The sequence below is a fragment of the Epargyreus clarus genome, unplaced genomic scaffold, assembly GCF_041222505.1.
Source record: "Epargyreus clarus isolate Ecla_fem2 unplaced genomic scaffold, WU_Ecla_fem_2.2 ptg000007l, whole genome shotgun sequence".
In the NCBI taxonomy this organism is placed as follows: domain Eukaryota; kingdom Metazoa; phylum Arthropoda; class Insecta; order Lepidoptera; family Hesperiidae; genus Epargyreus; species Epargyreus clarus.
In genome coordinates this window covers 20,753,795-20,772,481 of record NW_027332215.1, presented here as the reverse complement: position 1 = coordinate 20,772,481, position 18,687 = coordinate 20,753,795, and the positions used below count along the sequence as shown (strand labels likewise).

Sequence of the window (18,687 nt, the reverse complement as noted above, 5' to 3'; positions counted from 1 at the left end):
AACACCGTTTAAGTTTTGCGCCTTACGGAGTTAGTAGGTAATGTTATTTTGTATTATCGTAACAAAAAATCTTGTTACGATACTACGATAATATGAAGAATTAGCTAAGTAAGTACGAATGTACATAAAAACTTAACTAGGTACTACATTTTAATATATATAACTGTTATTCAACAATCATTGTTTGTATTGTATCGTTGTAAATAACTTGGAAAAGGCTAAACGTAAGGAGATGACACGAATAATATTTACGTAAGTCATGATGCAATCTCGATGGTTCGCAAATGCGAAAGGAACGTGGCAAACATTAATCGAATGTATTGACATTCTTTCATAGCAACTCGATTTCACTTAAGTAAATAATTAATTCAATATTGAAGTGGGGTTGACACATTATGTCTTGCGTCATGAAGTTCATCAGTCGTGGGATAGTTCTAATTCACTTACTCAAGTCCATAGATTAGTAAAGATTACTCACTCCTAACAAGAAAATGTACCCAGTTTTGAGAATTGAAATAGTTGCGTAAAAAAGTTTTGCCACGTCTCCGTGCTAAAATGTCCCTAAAATATTTTAAATAATTATTTATTTATTATGTAAATTACGCAGTATTAGTTATTTATCCGTAAATTTTCTCTACAAATGTTTTTATTTGTCAAGAATTCAAAAAAAGAACTTACTAATAAGCCGTTTGTAGCTTCATTCAATTTCAAGGCGGCGAAGTATCTTTACTAATCTATGCTCAAGCCACAATACTCTAATGAAGAAACACAAATACGTGTGAGGAACTTTTTTAAAAATTTTATATATCATTGCGACGCATCAAAATATTTTTTAAAAAGGTCTGTCTTACCATACCATTCTAACCAAAACATAAATCAAATTAATGATATGATATGTATTCATATAAGCCTATAGTCCTCTTTGGAGTCAGTTCTAGAAATGGGATTTCTGTTTAAAATCAGTAAGAGTAGGCAAACTAGTAGAAAGATAGAATTAAAATAAATATTATATTAATTACATTATTTCTATTAATTTTATATTGATAATTGTTCTTTTTGATCTACATTGTAATTTGTATGTAACTCCCCTTATAAAAATGATTAATGTTATCGAAATGAGTCTGCGATAATGATAATAATTACGTAGTCTGTATTGTTTGTTCAGGTTATCTCGTATGACCTACGAGCATGAGTAGTCTGTTGTAACTTTCTGATTCCATTTACCTATATATTATTTGTTTATTACGTGTGGTATGAATAATAACGGCCTTTAAAAGAAAAAAAATGCTTATTGGCATTCGATGATTCAACTGCTATGTGCATTGCGACTGAACCCCCCGGTGGCCTGGTAATAGAAACGCAGTTAAAATCCTATTTGGGGTTCATCAAAGATAGTAGCACAACCCAAGAATGGTTACTATTATAATAGTACCAAATGTTTTCATCATATTATATTACGTCACGCTTGTTTTCTGCTTCTTCGAAGAGTCATTTTATAGGAAATCTCTTTTTGGGATCATCGATATAGGGAAAGGACGACAATAAAACAACAGATATAAACATTATAACCTTATTATTACGTTTATTATCACACTTATGAAAGATACAAAACATATCACGATGGCACTAACTATCAGTGCTTCAGCAGACGTTTAATGTCATATTGATGTTGGTTGACGGAACTATAACGACTTCTCGCTTAGATCTACTACATGTTCATCACTTAATAGAATAAATAAAGACAAATGAGTATATATTTTTCAACACTTCCAAGTATCGTTGAAGATGTACTAAATAAATCGATTTAAGATCTACAAGCTAAAAGAAGGTGATTAAACATTCTGGAAGCAACAATCTCGAAATACATGTGAGCTGCAACATCAGTGACGAGGACGGCTGCGCGTCATGCCGCCGCGGCTGCCACCACATATGCTCCGGTCCACACAGGCGCAAGCCGAAGCAGTGTTGGACCACCCTCCCCATCGTGAACGACAGAGTAACGTGAAGGCACAACTTTTTAGTTCCTTAAAAGTAACTAGGCCTAGAGTCACGCGTTGTAGACATTACGGGTAGATAACACGCCTAAACCTTTTTGGATGGTGCTGTAGAAAGATTTCAGCAGATTTTACCTCGACTAAGTAATCGTAAATATTCTACACTAGTAGATAAACATATTTAATAAACATAGGAGTAATTATGGAAAATGAAATGTTCTAGAACATTCCAGACGAAGGTACATGCAAAGATGGCCTATCCCAAGTCTTACGGGTGCTTTGGCGAACATAACAACTCCACTTTGCAATGGATTTTGAGTGTTAGTAATTTGGTTTATGAAGTTAAAAAGGCCGGGCGATTCAGATCCGTGGAGATCAAGCGCGGGGCACGTACTTGTATAATAATTATTTAATTCTAATATGTACACAACACGTATCGTTAACATTACGGAAAAATATTTCCAGGCAAATAGATTATCCGTTAGGACAAATATTGAAACTGATAATCAAACATTTATATTAAAAAGTTAAAGACCTACATTAAATCTTAAATATAAGTACCATATTATTGTAACTGTAAATAAAAAAGTGGAAAAAAATACAATAATTGACTCTAATCTCTAGACAGTTTGGAGAATAAATTGACTAAGAATATGACATGTTTTTACTTTCTATGCCTATATAACCAAGAAAACAAAACATTTTGTTAAATTTGCAATTCAAATTCCAAGTCCATGACGTCACGTGTGAATGATGAATAGTAATTATATTAGAAGGTAAATATAGAGATATGAAACAAACAAAATTACTGACGTATATGATGGAATATATTTCTAATTAGGGCACGAGACTGTCTACTTTGACTTCACTGGCTCTGCGACCTGAAGATTCTTGTCCTACGAAGCTACTACTACTACCAGAATACGCAAGAAAAGAGTAATCTGGAGTACCTTGGAGAACGTTAAGGTCTTCACGCCTCATAAATCTAAAGGTAGTTTAGAAATCTTCGAACTTATGTGCGCTTTTTAACGTTTAGCTTCTCGGCTGTACAAAAATAATTCAGTATCGTCTTTTACAAGTATCTGTCTCGGGCACTTGAAGCGTTGATATTTTTGTGTTCTTGGTTAAGGGGGCGATTGTCATGTCACGAATGTTTAACCAGAAAGGGGTATAAAAGCAAACACGCATCAGTCACAAAATACCTAAACTGAATTTACCGCTGTGGTTTATGAGCCATGGCTTCCATAAAGCAGCTACAGCGTTAATTGCCGCTAAAAGAAGCATGTCTGCTGAGGCCTTCGGCGTCTAGAGTGATTTTGGTAGGGGAACATTTTATAGGTTTGCGTCGCTAACATTCTTTTCAGTACAACTTTGTATGACGTTGTCTGACCAGTAGTATTTTTTGATAATGCTATTAATTAAGCAGGGCGGCGTCACGAGAGTTGATCGAGAGTGACGAAGTGATCGGAGAACGGCTCTGACAGTCCCAGAAGATGTTGATAAGGACAGAAAGTTGTTTAGAAAACATCGATAGCATGATTCAGTTACCTATGTTAGTTATGACGTCACTTCTTAACCAAAAGCAGAAAATCGCTGTATGGAGAATTTAGAAACAAATATTTTATATTTTTAAATAGTCTCTTCTGTGACCTTTTTGAATAGAAGCAGTTTTATTTGGCTTTTTAACTTCAGCAGTTCATGTTTTGGAAGCATCTGGATTGGCGCGTTTTTGCTTTTATACCCTTACGTGTGTAGGCCAATGATATAATAACTAAAGATACGTTACTAGCGCGCAAAACATGAAACATACGAAAGACCATAATTGTAGTGTCTTGACTCAGTCGCTCTCGCGCGGCGTAGTAATTGATACATATGCACGGGACACGCTAAATGTCTTATTTTATATGGTTCAAAATGCCTTATCGTGTAATCTGTACATGTACAAATTATGCGAAAAAAATAAACAAGTTTCATGGAATCACATATCACAAGTACCTAAATGAGGAGATTATTAAATTTTGTTAATTTTTCGTGTCTGGTCCGCACTAATTATGTCACTGACAAGAAAGAGACAACGCATGAATGAAACTTGAAACGCAATGTCAAACATTGTCTTTTTATCATATTGTTCTAATAGCTCTATCTCTTAATATTTGTCTTAATAAAATGTAAGTAAAATAAAAACCGTGCATTGTTGTCAATGCTCGCGTGTCGCTGAGTTGTTTTGCGGGTACGCAACGTATCTATAGTCGTTGTGTCATTGTTGTTTATTTGGGGTATCGTGCTCCGCGCACGGGCCGCGCGGGGCGTCCGCCGGCGCCGCGCCGCCGCGCCAGCAGCGCGTCCAGCCCGCGCAGCGGCGGCGCCGCCGTGGTCTCCGCACCCGCGCCCGCCGCCTCCGTCTCCGTCTCCGCCTTCTCCGCGCTCGTGCTGTCCTCCGTCGTCTCCGTGGACGCCTTCTTCGCCGCTTCCGTTGTGGCCTGCAGAGAATTCAACTTTTAGTTACTATTGTATAAAAGTTTGTCCACCGCCACCGTAACCGAGAACGAGATGACGGCGTCGAGGTAGCGGTACATAATTACATATATATTATAGCCGCGTGTCCACCGCACGCTCGTCACCCGAGCATCGTAACGATAATTGACGATAGTACCGAGATTTCGGCGCCGTCATCTCGTTCTCGATGACGGTCCGGTGTCGGCGGCGGTGGACAAACACCCTTTTTAACTATTTTATGTTCAGTTCTCTCTAAATTTTGCGAAATATTCATGCCCAGTAATGGAACATGAAAAGGGTTGCAACCACAAAATTATACATTTATAATGTTTTACTACTAAATACTTACTAAAATATATGGAACAAAGAATTTGGTTCACAGGTGTATAAGCGAGTTGAGTGTTGATTACTGTAATTATTATACGTATATACGTCATAAAACCGAGTCGAATCTACGAAAACAGGTGTAACTCTATGAAATCTGTTTATTACCTCAGTGGAAGGCTGTTTTCTTCTCAAAAGGGGATTAGGGCGGCGAGGCGGAGCGGAGACGGCTACACGAGGCTTCGGTGACGGCGACACTTGCAGACGGTTGCGCAGCTTCAACCCGCCGCGGGGCTGCTCTGGCGCCGGAGTTGGTGACGCACCCTACCACAAAATACTCTTTAAACTTACTCGTTCCACGGATTAACGTCACATGTTCACATACCAGAAATGTTTACCAAATGTTAATAAACCTGTATCGTAGTTACCTAAGATATTACGACAGCTATTTTCTGCAAATTCCGGTTGGTTTAGAAAGTGACTTATTGGTTATTTACTTTAGAATTTATACGAAAGTTCCCGATGTTGATATTAAATTTAAAATAGCTGTAAAATAAATTAAAAAAAGACTTCAACTAAAAGACCTGATGGTCTTTAAACAGCTGAAGAGCTTAATCATAGTTAAGAAAAATATCGATCTAATCAACTTTAAAAATAAAATGAAAATCAATTCTTCTGATTAGAAGCTATGATGCTACGGACAAACGCACAAATACACAAGTTCAACCTATAACATCCTTCTTTTTGCGTTAAGGGTTAAAAAAATAATTATAGATTTCTAAGGTACATCGAATATAATACCTATGTCTTATTAACTACCTGAATGAAACGTTTAATATTTTTTACCTACTTCTTTAATATTTTTTTGTTTACTTAAATGTTTAAATGGATAAAAAGAATTATATAGTACATTAGAACTGTCCCTATCCACGGAAACACTGCCGACAACTGGTTTCACAGTTTGGCGGACTATTATTAAATCTGACTGTACCTTTTTGAGAGAAAATGGATAATCATAGTTTAAAAACTAAAAACCACGCAAAAATCGTACAAGAAAAATCGTTATCTAATCCTGACGATCCTAATGAGGAGAATGGGACTTAATTATTAAAATCCTGTATCGTCATCGGTTCTTGATAAGTGTTCAAAATTTTAAATTAATCGGATGGTTTAAAGTGGATAAAAATCGTCTTTAAAGATTCCGTTACATACATACATACCTAGAAACATACAGGGTAAACTAATAAAAGTGTGGTAAAAAAGTGGTGGTGTTTAAATCTTACTTCGCCGTCAGGGGAGGCGTCAGTGGCGGGGGCTTCGGGGGCGGAGGTCTCGGCGGGGGCTTCGGACGCGGTCTCGGCGGGCGCTGCGCTGGACGCGCCGGGCCTGAGGCGAGGGCTGGGCCGCAGGTTCAGTCTCGGGCCGGGCCTCAACGACGCGGGCCTTAAACCTGGCTTACGGCTATAGAAACAGTATTTTGTTAGTTTTACACGAATTGATAACTTTTATTGTCTGTAATTATTAAAGGTAATATTTTATAGAAACCAAATTATAGTAAACTACAGAAAAAGTGTTCAACCCCAATCATGCAGAGGTCTAATTAGATGATAATAAATTAAGATATTTGTTTTGGATCTGATGTTTTGGTAGGTATCATATAAGTATACGTGTTCATAGAAATAATCGAATTATAATATATTGAACTAACATTGTAGTGTTCTAAATTTAAGATAACAATTTTTATACCTACTACTACAAACACAGATTGAAATTTGACGTTTAGTATGAAGAAATTGCTAAGTGACATTCTATGGTTATAATGGTATTAGCTATATTGATTGTCAAACAAATGAATCAAATAAAGTGGCTCTCCATTAAACTATTTACCCAATAGTCCTGGAAGGAATGGGCGTGGTTTCTACAACTTCTCCCGAACCGACGCTGGGCGATGTGGAGTCAGACTCTTCGCCGGACGCCGGCGCCGCCGTCGTGGTCGATGCTCTTCTCAAACCTGGGCGCAGTCTTGGCCTAAACACAGGGAAAAGGCAAAGTTAACAGAAGTAGTACATACCTACTTTTATTATTGCTATGTTTCACTAGTATTTATCTTTATTCAATAGTACAATTAAAGATAAGATTCAGGCTTGATATCAAATTTTCGATAATTATTATGTACTGGTATTTATCGATGAAAATATTGTAGGAACATAGCAGCAAACCTATAATCACCTTTAAGATATCTTTCAAACTTTAACCAACTTGTTATTGTTAAAGGTGCGCTAACCTTTAAGGAACCTTTTATAAGGTGAATATCATTAGGGTGTGAGCGTTACATTCAACCTAGTAGTAACAGACAGTAATTGAGTGGGATTGTCTATTTAGAACATGTTTTGCCTTGCTAAAAGTTGATGAGTGACGTTATAAAGAAGATAATATTATTTTGAGTAAGATCAAAACGTTCATCATTTTGTTGAATGACGTAACGTAGCGGTCTAGCATTATAGAATACAGACAAGAAAGTTAGCGATATAATTAGATGACTTTTCTTTGATAGGTAGGATTATATCTTATTTTAAAATGGGAAGGTTTCCCTCAAAATATGCTAACCTGGGGAGCAAATACTAGTTAGTAGACCAGTCAGAGGCAATTATGATTTTACGAAATTAATTATTATCTAATAATGGCGAAGGAAAATATTGTGAGAAAACCTACAAACTACAGAGTTTTGCTAAATAATTTCAAACGTGTTTGAAGTCTACCAATCCTCTCTTGGTGGTGGACATCCTTCTCATTATGCCCGCGTGGAAAGTAATGGATTCACGACGATTTCTCCTCAAAAACCTGATTGTACCCACCTAGGTGCAGGTGATTCGCTAGCGGCGCTGCTGGCGTCCTGCGCAGGCGCAGCGGTGGTGGAGCTCGGGCGAGTGCGGCCCGCGAACAGCCCGCGCCGACCGAACGCCTGCGACAAACGACACACTACGTTAATCCTAAACGCAAAAATGTTATGCATAACACGATGCAATACGCTAATATCATTAACGAAAAAATACATGCCTATGTGCTAAAATCTGGCTAAAAGTGAAATGTGAATTATGTAAACGTAACGGTTTTGCCGCTAATACGCTAATAATAATGCCGCAACAGAAGTACGCTGAAATTAATGTTTAAAGTGAGGAATATTTCAAATCATGCGTTCTTTCTGACTCTGTTTCCTAATTACCTACAACCAACAAGCATGACTTTTCAACAAATTTACACAATAACTAGATTTTCTGCATAAGTAATTATGAAAATGACAAACATAAAACAATCTTATTATAGATTAATAGTCAAAGATAGAGTTTCAGTATGAATTATATTTCTGTGCAATGAATTTGTCTTCTTTCAAATTCTTCCCTTATATCTATATTATATGACCATTTAATTACTTAGCATATCAAAGTAATTCTAATTAAAACGTAATTTCGATATAACATACATAATTTTAGTATACAATGTATAAAAGGTAATTAAGTAATTAACATCGTGTCTTACTAATTTATAAACATTTGTGAAATGCTTCTTGAAAGAGAAATTAACATTTTTGCCTAGATAATTCAGATTAACGCTAACATATTATATGTTAAGTATAAAATGGATATTTAAGGAACACATAACACCCGTAACGCCAATCTAGTTGATAGATAAACGTTGCGCGTTACATATTATCATGTCGGTACTAATACGGGGCGTTGTATCTTAAACAGTGGCTTATAAATAGTAATATTATTCGCATAGCAGACACTCGCTAGAGCATGTCGCTTTACATAATCGCATAATTCGTGTTGGTGAAGGAATTGAAGACAATCATATGCAAACCTTTGTCTGAGTGGTCGGCTTCTCCGCGGCGGCGGTGTTGGCGGTGGGCGGCTCGGCGGCCGCGGCGGCGGTCGTCTTGCGGACACCGTTGGGCTTGCCGAAACGACCTGTCAACAAATACTCATTTATTGTATTCGTTAACAAAACCATTTCTGTGAAAGTCACATTTTATATCCCCTTATACAGCGGGACCGTGAAAGTATAAGATGTAGCAATTTTTGAAAGTTGGATGACACGGTGTAACTGAAGAAAATGCTCAGCAATACACGCATTAGATCGCAAAAATCGCAAGGCTGCATAGAATAGCCAAGAAAGTTCGCATAAGCCGTTTACATATTAACAAGAAAATAACATTTAGGACATATATGGAGAATAAGAGATAAGTTTGAGAGAAGAGATGAAAGCGTAACTAGTAAAATATCCGGTCGGCGCTGTTGTTGGACGGTAATTATCGGATGTCACAACTTTCGCCTGTTCGGATGGTACAGCTCGAACACTGTAATATATTCACATGGCACATCTTTGATGTTAAATGGTTCGGCATTTATAATAATTATTACCTCGAGCTCTCGTTGATGTTTCTTGAGGCGCTTCGGTAGCGGCGCTGGTTGCGACGGACGCACGGGAGCGCGCTCCGGGCCGCCCCTTGAATCTGGAGGGACGAGTAGGTGCAGCAGTCGTGGTCGTCGTCGTGGGCGCGGGTGTAGTGGTCGTTGTAGTCGTGGTTGTAGTTGTTGTGGTAGTTGTTGTAGTTGGTGTGGTTTCTTCTTCTGTCGTGCTTATGGGTTCTGTGGTCCAAGCGTCATCATCGACAGTCGTTGAGCCGTCGAACCCGAGCAAGTCGCTGGACGGGCTTATTTCGTTATTTAAATTCTCGCCAGTTACATATGCATACAAATCGAGTGCGACCTTCTCCATTGCGGTCATTGTGGTATATTCGGTCGTATCTTGTTCATAGGTGGTTGTCTGCTTGTAGTCGGAAGGAAGTTTAGAATCGTCTAGTATTTCCTGGAACCTGATACCTCCGGATAGACTATGCGCTTCTCTCGCTGATTCCTTGGCATGTGATCCATCTTTGGTTGTCGGCAAAGCTTCAGATAATTCTGTAGTTGTTTTACTTTCGGACGAATAACGAGTGGGTTGTTCTTTGTGCGGTGCCGGAATGTCTCCCGAATGTGTTTTAAAACTATCAAGATCTACTAGTTCAGAACTTGGACGCCTGAAAATAAAATTATTTGCCATTACATGAAATGAATACTAAAAAATGTCCATATTTCTGTAAAAAAAATAAGCATGGGTATTACCTAATATGAGCACGTGCCCTACTCCTAGTCTGGCCGATAGATTCGTCAGCAACATTATCGGCTTGAGGGCGGCTGCGTTGTTTAACTGTTTCTGAACTAACTTCAGGGGCGGAGGTGGTAGTGCTAGTTGCTGCCAAATTTCGGCCACGTGGTGGGAAGCGCGTGCTGGAAGGTAATCTAGCAGAAATATTGTTATTAATTGTAGCACTTATGTAAATGAACTAAATTTGGTAATAATGTATAATGGTGTAAATGTAGGCGTGTCCTTTATAATACTAATAAAATATATTTATAGGTGTTGTCTATTTTGTCCCTGTAGTTCCGGGACTAGAATAGGGCTACGGCATCCCCGACTAAAAGGGGGCTTCCGGGGTTGCGGACGGCAAGAGTGGGAGCTCGAACCGTCCAGCAAGCGACCCCGGGAAGGACGGCGGTATGTGTGGTCGCATACCGTCGTAAACATACATGGTGTGGGAGGAGCGAAGACTGCTCCCCAGGGTAGAGCCCGTTGGGCATCGCGCTTGGAGGGCTCCGGTTGTGTTCCGTTGGAGATCCCGGAGTTCTCAAGCGTTGAGGACGGCCACCGGGGGGGTTTTAGTGCGGTAAAAATCCCACATAACCCGGCGTCGCTCCCACGTCGTCGGGTACCTTTTGAAGGTTTCCCCCTCGAGAGAAAAAAAAATGTGTTGTCTATTTAGATGTGTGTGAATTATACCTGTCTTCTTCAGCTTCTTCCTCGACGGGAGCTGGCGCGACGGTGCGGCCACGCGAGCGTCCCCGAGATGATGGAGAGATTACTTCATTTTGAACTTCTGGAGTTGTAGCAGAGGTACCGCCAGACCTATCAATTGTACTGTATTTGCTTCTAGCTTTGATATCTTTGGCTATTTGATTCTCAGTTTCAATCTTTGGTGGACCATCGTGCGAGTTTGTTATAGTAGCTTCGGTTATCGAAGTACCGTTATTTTTATTATCCTCATCTTCGTCATAATAATAATAGATGTACTCATATTCGTAATCCTGGCCACCTGGTGCCTTCCTTATCTGAATTCGTGAATGTTGCTTTTGTTCAGATCCAGCTGTATCTAGTTTTAAATTTGAAGACAACAAACCGCTATTTATATCATCAATGGTATCAAAATTGATAGGAATGTAATCATACGCTTTTGTTGATGTAGGAACCGATGTTGTAAGTATAGGCTTTTGCGTGGTAGTTCCAGAATCACTACTTAATTTTCCTGATTCTGACATTGCTTCGAGAGCGACAGCCATTTTAGGATTTGTTTCAACATCCTTCAAGTCTTCTTTTATTTTTATATCTTCTAACTTTGAAACTGGGACATCGATTTCAATTGATTCCGATACTTTACTTTTTTGTCCTTTTTTAAACACTGCCTTCTTGTCTTCTTCGATTGACACAATACCCTCGGTAGGGTGCTTGGCCTTGCCACTGTGCAGTTTCTTAATGATCTTATCATTGGTATCTTCCGGCTTAGTAACGCGGTGATGTGGATGTTTTTCAGGAATCTTGTGGGAAGTTTCAAAGTTTCTCAACGGAGTTTGTTGACCCGAGCTTACCAACACATATTCTTCCCCTGGCCGGGGTTCTGTGATAATATCTTCATCCGCTAAGGCCGGGCAGATGGCACAGAGCACGAGACATCTAAAACAAAAGAAACAAGTCTTGAGAAATAGCCATGTAGATAAGGCATTACGAAATTTAATTTCATTGCTGCATGCAGAGTCAGTGCTCCGTGAGTCAGCAAGATGACATCTGGCGGCTGCGCCTACAAGCGCCATGCGGCCCCGCGACCCGGCACAAGGAACCGTGAGTCATCTATTTCGTCACAGCATTCCCGTCTTAGAATGGGTACCCATAGGTACTAAGACATAAATGTTACAAAAGATCATTACTACAAAGATTCGCGGAGCAACGCTAGTACCTGCAAAAAGTGGAACTAATTTCTTGCGTAACTGTTATTGCATTTGCATAGACCTATCGGAATAAACCGGTCTAGTTTATTTGCCCTGCCGAGCAAAGAACCTCTGTGAAAATATGCTAGAAGGCAACGAAAAAGCATTGTCAATCGTTGCAGTAATAAATACTTCGTATGTGCGATGTGGTCGTGAGAAATTGACAGCGAAAATCAGAACGTGGGTGTGTATTACGCTTGCCAATTCCGCACAAGTGCAAATCGATGGGGCAATGCAACATGACGATCACTTTCGCTCGACGGATTCACTCTCACGCAACTCGAAATCATAAGTGCATCTTCGAAACGGACCCGCCTCGCACGCTCGCTTATTATACGATAGAATTCGTGATGGAAGAGACGCAATCTCAAATTATCAGATGCCTTATTAGTATTGTAATAGGATATACAGAATACAGTCACTCAGTAATTCATGTTCGAAAAATGCATCGGCTGATGTCGCAAGCACTAAATATAAATCCAATTATTCGTGTCGGAAGACGTCAACTTCCGTGAAATTTCTAGTAATTCTCGTATGTGCTTGCACGCTGGTATGCGGAAATCGGGCGAGGGAGGACGCCGACGGGTAGCAGCCGCGTTTTATACGCGGCGACTTTACCCGACTTTAATTATTTCCAGGCTTCAATTATTCATTAATACCGAAATTCTTAGAAGGTAGGCGTACCGGGTATGCAAAGAACTTTAAGGTTTAAATGTTTACTTTAAATTGCAAAGTATCAGTGTTCGAGTAAATAGACATTGAAATGAATTACTTAGCCTCAATAATTCTGCACACGAGTGCAGTCGGACCGGTATACACGCGGTAGGTACTGGTTCAATTTCACTAGATGTAAGGTCGCACTGAGCGCAAGGCTAGGTGAGCGTATCTACTCGAACAACCTATATTAGACCATTGTATAAGGAACCAATCTGAGACTGGTACTATCGTCTACGAGTATTGTCACATCTATAAATCAGCATACTGTGCGTTTTATATGTATTAAATGCTTGTAGTGGCTATGGGTATCGATGTGGGAGTTCATATCATTTCATGTATAAATTTACATTAGTATATTATATTTTTATCCAGGAAAATGTAATAAGCTGTTTTTTTACCTTTCAGCATAGCGCATGGATTATCATTACAAGTATTCGTGTAATATAATGTAACGCACGTTTTTGTCTTAATGTGTAATTTTCGTGACTCGATTACATCTAAGGTCGACGAACGGGCGGCTCCTCCATCTCTATTCTGTAAAAGTGCACGAGTTGAAGATAAGGATCAGTGGGCATTTTAGGCGATCGTTACTCGGAAATTAAACGTGACGGCAATCGTAAACGGTAGCGGTCACCACCCGCGGGCTACATTAAAAATATTTCATAATTCATACAAGGTCCGAATACAGCATGAAGTTGTTAAACGAGATATACTTGGCGACCAGTGACGGAGCTGAAATATTTCGTCTTGGGAAATATAAAAAATTGTAACACCACAAACCTACATTTTAGATCACATGCAACCGTTAAACTTAAGCAATTGTTTTTGCTTAAGCAGGACAAAAAATAGTTGCACAAACTAATATTGTTTCTTGGGCAGGAGCCAGTAATGGATAAAAATACGCACCACAGCGAAACTTCATAACGTAATAAAAAATAGAGTTCGCAAAAAGTGTTCGCAAAGGGACAACAAAGTGATCATTTCTTTATTTCACTGTTAAAATAAATCGCGCAACAACATCTATATTACTTTTATAAAGCCGAAGAGATCGTTTATTTGTTTGGACACTCTAACCTCTGGAAATGCCATTGACACACGAAACGTTATTTTGGAGCTTAATCGGTCATAAATTGAGGAAGGTTTTAGACTAAGTTATGCTTCTTGGTCGAGGTAGTTCCACAACTAGTTAAATAAAGTTCTTTAATAATTGATTTATATATATTAATATGTATTATGAGTCAAAATGACAAACACGTATTACAAAATAGTTTTGTCTAATCATCCTTGGAAATGCTAAATTGCGTACCATCCCACATTTGCAATATAAAAAATGGTGTCATCTACCCACACAGTTATTGAAACAATAGGAGACCTAAAGGTACCAATCGCCTTGTCCAAATTATACTACACGTCGAGAATTACCTCTGAAAAAAATATTTTATAAACATTTCACTACCTATGCCATATACTATATATCCCATATTCAATATCAATGTCAAATAGAGAGAAAATGAAATAATACTGTAAGGTTTTATTTCGAAAATTTTATAGTGTACGTCGACATTTTATTTGGGTTATTAACTTTTTTTAACAAATGATAGAGGTACCACAGAGTTCAGCTTTTAAAAATGATTACCAACATAATTATTTGTTTATGCAATAAATAGTTGGAAAACAATGCCGGTCTAGCTACAATGCGGCTAATAATAGTTTTCAGGCACTTATAAAGAAATCATGCAATATTTCGTCCCACGTCCTCGTTACAAACTTTATTATATTTAGGAAACGAATCAGTCGTACACAATTACTGATTTAACTAAAAATGTTATTTAAGTCACGCATTATATTTCTGTAATATTCGTTTGCCCATAATCTTTGCTATACTGCAACTTCACGCGTTATTAGTTATGTCATTGTCACGAAGAACGGCCATGAAATATCTGATTACAGGTATGAAAATACCGAGGCAAGCAACAGCATTGAACACGGGACAATAGTAACAGTAACCTATTAGTTATGACTATGATTTTAATAATACACGGCGTCAAAACAGCCGCCTGGCAATCAAAAACAAATAATAATACTGTAATGTACCCAACTTCAAAGTAAACTGTGCCTACTTTGTAGGTAGGTACATAAAATGTAGCTACCCTACAGTTTAACGTTTAATCTTTTTGGTGTATTGTGACTGGGTATTAATTAAGGTCTTTGCATGCCTATGGTAAACACGAGATAGGCCGTCCAAAGACGCTACAAGTACACATATAATTAACGTTACCATAAATAATTATATGAACGTTATGTAACGAAGTCGTTTTACATTTTTACTTGAACTCTTGCACTGTCATAACCTGTCATGGCATGATTGAGAGTCTAATGCTATGCGGTAACTCGATAGCTGCACGACGGTATGTTGGTATTTCATTATTAATCAGATGCTTACCGAGTGGCGGCATAAAATCGAAAAGAACAGGTTTGAAGCGAAAAGCTCCACGATTCAAAGTGTCGCAAGGTTGCGCGATCGAGGGCGCTAAGTAAACGGAAGTTATAAAGCCAGGAAAAGTATAAGTAAATAATTATAACCGGATAAATACAAACGCATTTGTAATTTGTTTTCATGCGCCCTTATAACTCTTTTCTTTGTTTGATCTACATTGAGTTTCTATGCTCCGTGATTGAGTGTGTCGATTGCGACATTTGCTCCAACAAACCATTGTTGTACCTACACTTAAATACTCGAGCAGCTCACATGAATTTAAACATAATGAAATGAGACCAATATGTTACCAGATACATTATAATTCATTGTCATCAAACTATTTAACTTGTGGGAAGTGCTATGAAGTTGAGCTTCGTGAGGTATCTACTGCTCTGTTACGTCGTATACTCTACCTTGTACATAAGGACAACGGTCTCAGGTCTTTAGCTTGCATCCCTATAGAAACATAGCTTTGAACCCATTTCCACCAGTGCTAAGTGTTAAACAATGGAACAAGCAATCAAATTGGCGGATTTGACCCACTTCCATACCTTAGCTTCCTCACACATGTGCGGTGAAAAAGCAGCCTTAAGCGGGTGTTTTGGCTAACAGCGATTGTATTCCGTGGGAGTCCAGTTCCACCTGCCCAGAGTGGGTCAAGGGCTGTGTATATTTCCCACACATTCTTGTGCATTATCTCGGATTATCATTACATAGTTGATAAATAATTAACGGCTATAGAGAGAAGTTTAACTATGTATCCTGAATAGATAATTAATAAATTTAATTTATTTAGTATCTAATTAAATTTGTTAATTATTTCCTTTAAAGGGCTTTAAATAATCACTAATTAACTTTTTTGAAATAGTAATTTAAATAATATACTACAACTAAAATATTAGATAAAAACTGCGGTTTTTAATTTATGTGTGTTCTATGCTATTGTAATGCATATTGATAAGTGATAACAAATTTTAACTTTCATGCATAGATCACATACCACGTCCAGAGTTTGAAACTTTTCAAAACTGTTAAAATTTCAAACGTTGATAGAAAAAAATGGTTATTATTCTTTAATAGAAACTGGATATGAATGGATAAAAACGCGATAGTTGTCGGGCGAAGTCGCGCGGAGATGCTAGTATTTACAATAATACAAATGTTATAAAGTTGTCGAAGTGCGCACGGAAACTGAATGGAGTGATTGCAGCCAGCGCTCCAATGTTGAAATATTGACGGAAGTTAGGCGTGACTAACTTTTAAGTACTTTTTACTCTTTGCGTTTACTCAGTTGTTACAACTAAACTGAGCCGTAAATGGTCCGATTTAGTAGCACAAGAATTGGATACACACGCAGTTATACAAATCGAAAGGAAAATATTGTATCTACTATAGAAAATAATTTTATTTGCGTCTTTGTCACTTGTGCGCTTTAAGTATACTATATAAATGTTCGCATTTATTCAAAATTGATTCTTGTAGACATCTTTTTTATCGTCAACTAGGTACTTCGGAAAGTATTTCGCTATGGAGAAGAAACTGCGCAAGAAACTGCGCGCAAAAACACGATAGTTTGTAAAACGTTTAGTATAAAACTATCTTATTTTCAACACATAGAAAGCTAAATATTTTGTAGTAAGTGATTCTTGGTTGGTCTTATTAGGGTCAAAGTAACTAAATTCAATGACAGTAGGGAGCAAGAAACTTAAAGTAATAATTGAAATATGCAGGTGTTGTGGTTATTCTATCTAAATAAATATTGTATCTTAATCAAATAGAAACCTATAGTATATTAATTCTGCACTTCGGTTATGCTTACACAGCATATTTCAATTGTTGAATATAAAAATATTTGTCATGCCATTGGAAACCCAAATGTTCACCTGCAATCAATTTTCACAACTCTATAACTATCCAGTTATTTTGGAAAAACTTAAAAAATTAAGTAAATATTTGAATATGAATATCCAATGCCTTCAAGTCATACGTGTCTGGTTTATTTTAAAACAACTTTTCCTACGAAAAAGCTTGCTTAAGCTTTCTAGTAAAGTTCAGACCGGAACAATGAACGCGGCTTTGCATACAAGAGTTCAATGTCCACATACAACAAAAAGTAACTGCGAAAACAAAATGAAGGATTGCAACGTTGGAAATGTCATCCTGTACGAAGGAATGCACTGCAAAAAATAATCACGGACATCTACACTGAATTTTAATGCATTCCACAACGCACGGCCAATAACACTATTTGTGAGTAAAATACTTCGGCCGATACCTTGTACTATCGAAGTTATTTTAACGTGATATAAATAGGCAGTATAAATAAACTGTAGGAACGCGTGTATCAATATTCATTCGTTGCCCTTTCACGACAAATGAATCCTTTTAACCACCGTACGTGATTTGCGTGGGTATTTTTAATTAGTGAATCAATGAATTATACGTAACTGTCCGATTGTAACAATGATGCTTACTAATAACGCCTAAACGAAGTAATAATATGTTCGTATAAAGAAATAACCGGTTTCAGGTGTTTGGTTTTCGTGTCGATTTCACTTGGCAGTGTTATTTGTTGTAGGTGCTTCCTTTCGTCGCCGGCGAGCGTCGTGACCCGGCCATTATAACATCTTTCAATAAATTTTGGAAGTCTTGTTTTTGTACCTACAGGGTATGTAAAGAATAACGGTGCAATGGCGCACTTAAGTATTTTCCTGTTGCTCACTCAATCAATACGTAAAGTCTCGTCAATATTCACATCCTTTGGAATGTTGTCGAATAAATCTGAAAACACTACCTAATATTTCCTTTTCAAATTATATATTTCATGTACCGATTTCATAGGTATTTTTAGCTTCTTACGACATCAGACCTTTATGAATACTACGTACCTAAGTAAATAAGTAGAGCTTTAGAATTAAACGTAAAACTCAAAAATATCACATGAACACTTTTCTTTAGAACTGTAAAATTGTATTTACAACCAATACATAAATGTATTGTTAAACAGCAAAGGTGTTATCCGTTGTAGCAAATTGCAACAAACAAGGATCTCGTTGTACAATACAGCCTTAAATAATTTGTCGTGGTTGACAACAAAACATACCACGTCAGTGACTCACAGAAACCCGGATATGCGTAATAAAATTTATCTATCCGAATGCATGACTTGCGTAAGATGTTTGTGTTGAATATCAAGTTTATAAGATGATACACTAAACTGCACATTTACATTTACTGCATTTTGAGACACACCAAAAATGTTTTTGTTTTTTTAACTGAAACTTATTACAAAGCCAACGATTGGCAAATCCTCTGCCGTTGCAAATGTCCATAGGCGACGTTGACTACTTTCCATCAGGTAGCACGACTGCTTTATCGTTAGGCTCAAATATAAAATAAAAATTATTCTGTGTATGTACACTGTACAGGCTTGCATTAGATTGCAAATGTGTGCAAAAATGCCTAATCACTTGTCATTACTTCTTCTCAATTCAATAAGATATTACAAGTAATTCAAGTATAAGAGTTCCGCGGGATA

The 18,687-nt window shown here is 37.7% G+C and overlaps 1 protein-coding gene across 2 annotated transcripts in view; it reads right to left on the bottom strand.

The window, feature by feature from the left end:
- Positions 1–1,556: 1,556 nt before the first annotated feature.
- The window catches only part of LOC140743642 (uncharacterized), a 38,354-nt gene continuing 21,223 nt past the window's right edge, over positions 1,557–18,687 (bottom strand). For both annotated transcript variants that reach the window (XM_073075068.1, XM_073075069.1), the window contains exons 3-11: positions 10,695–11,642; positions 9,980–10,156; positions 9,236–9,894; positions 8,676–8,782; positions 7,670–7,776; positions 6,702–6,842; positions 6,098–6,275; positions 4,983–5,138; positions 1,557–4,474 (exon numbers count right to left, since the gene is read on the bottom strand). In XM_073075068.1, the coding sequence (XP_072931169.1) occupies positions 4,262–4,474; positions 4,983–5,138; positions 6,098–6,275; positions 6,702–6,842; positions 7,670–7,776; positions 8,676–8,782; positions 9,236–9,894; positions 9,980–10,156; positions 10,695–11,642 (2,686 nt within the window). In that variant the 3' untranslated portion in view covers positions 1,557–4,261. The remainder of the gene's footprint in view (positions 4,475–4,982; positions 5,139–6,097; positions 6,276–6,701; positions 6,843–7,669; positions 7,777–8,675; positions 8,783–9,235; positions 9,895–9,979; positions 10,157–10,694; positions 11,643–18,687) is intronic.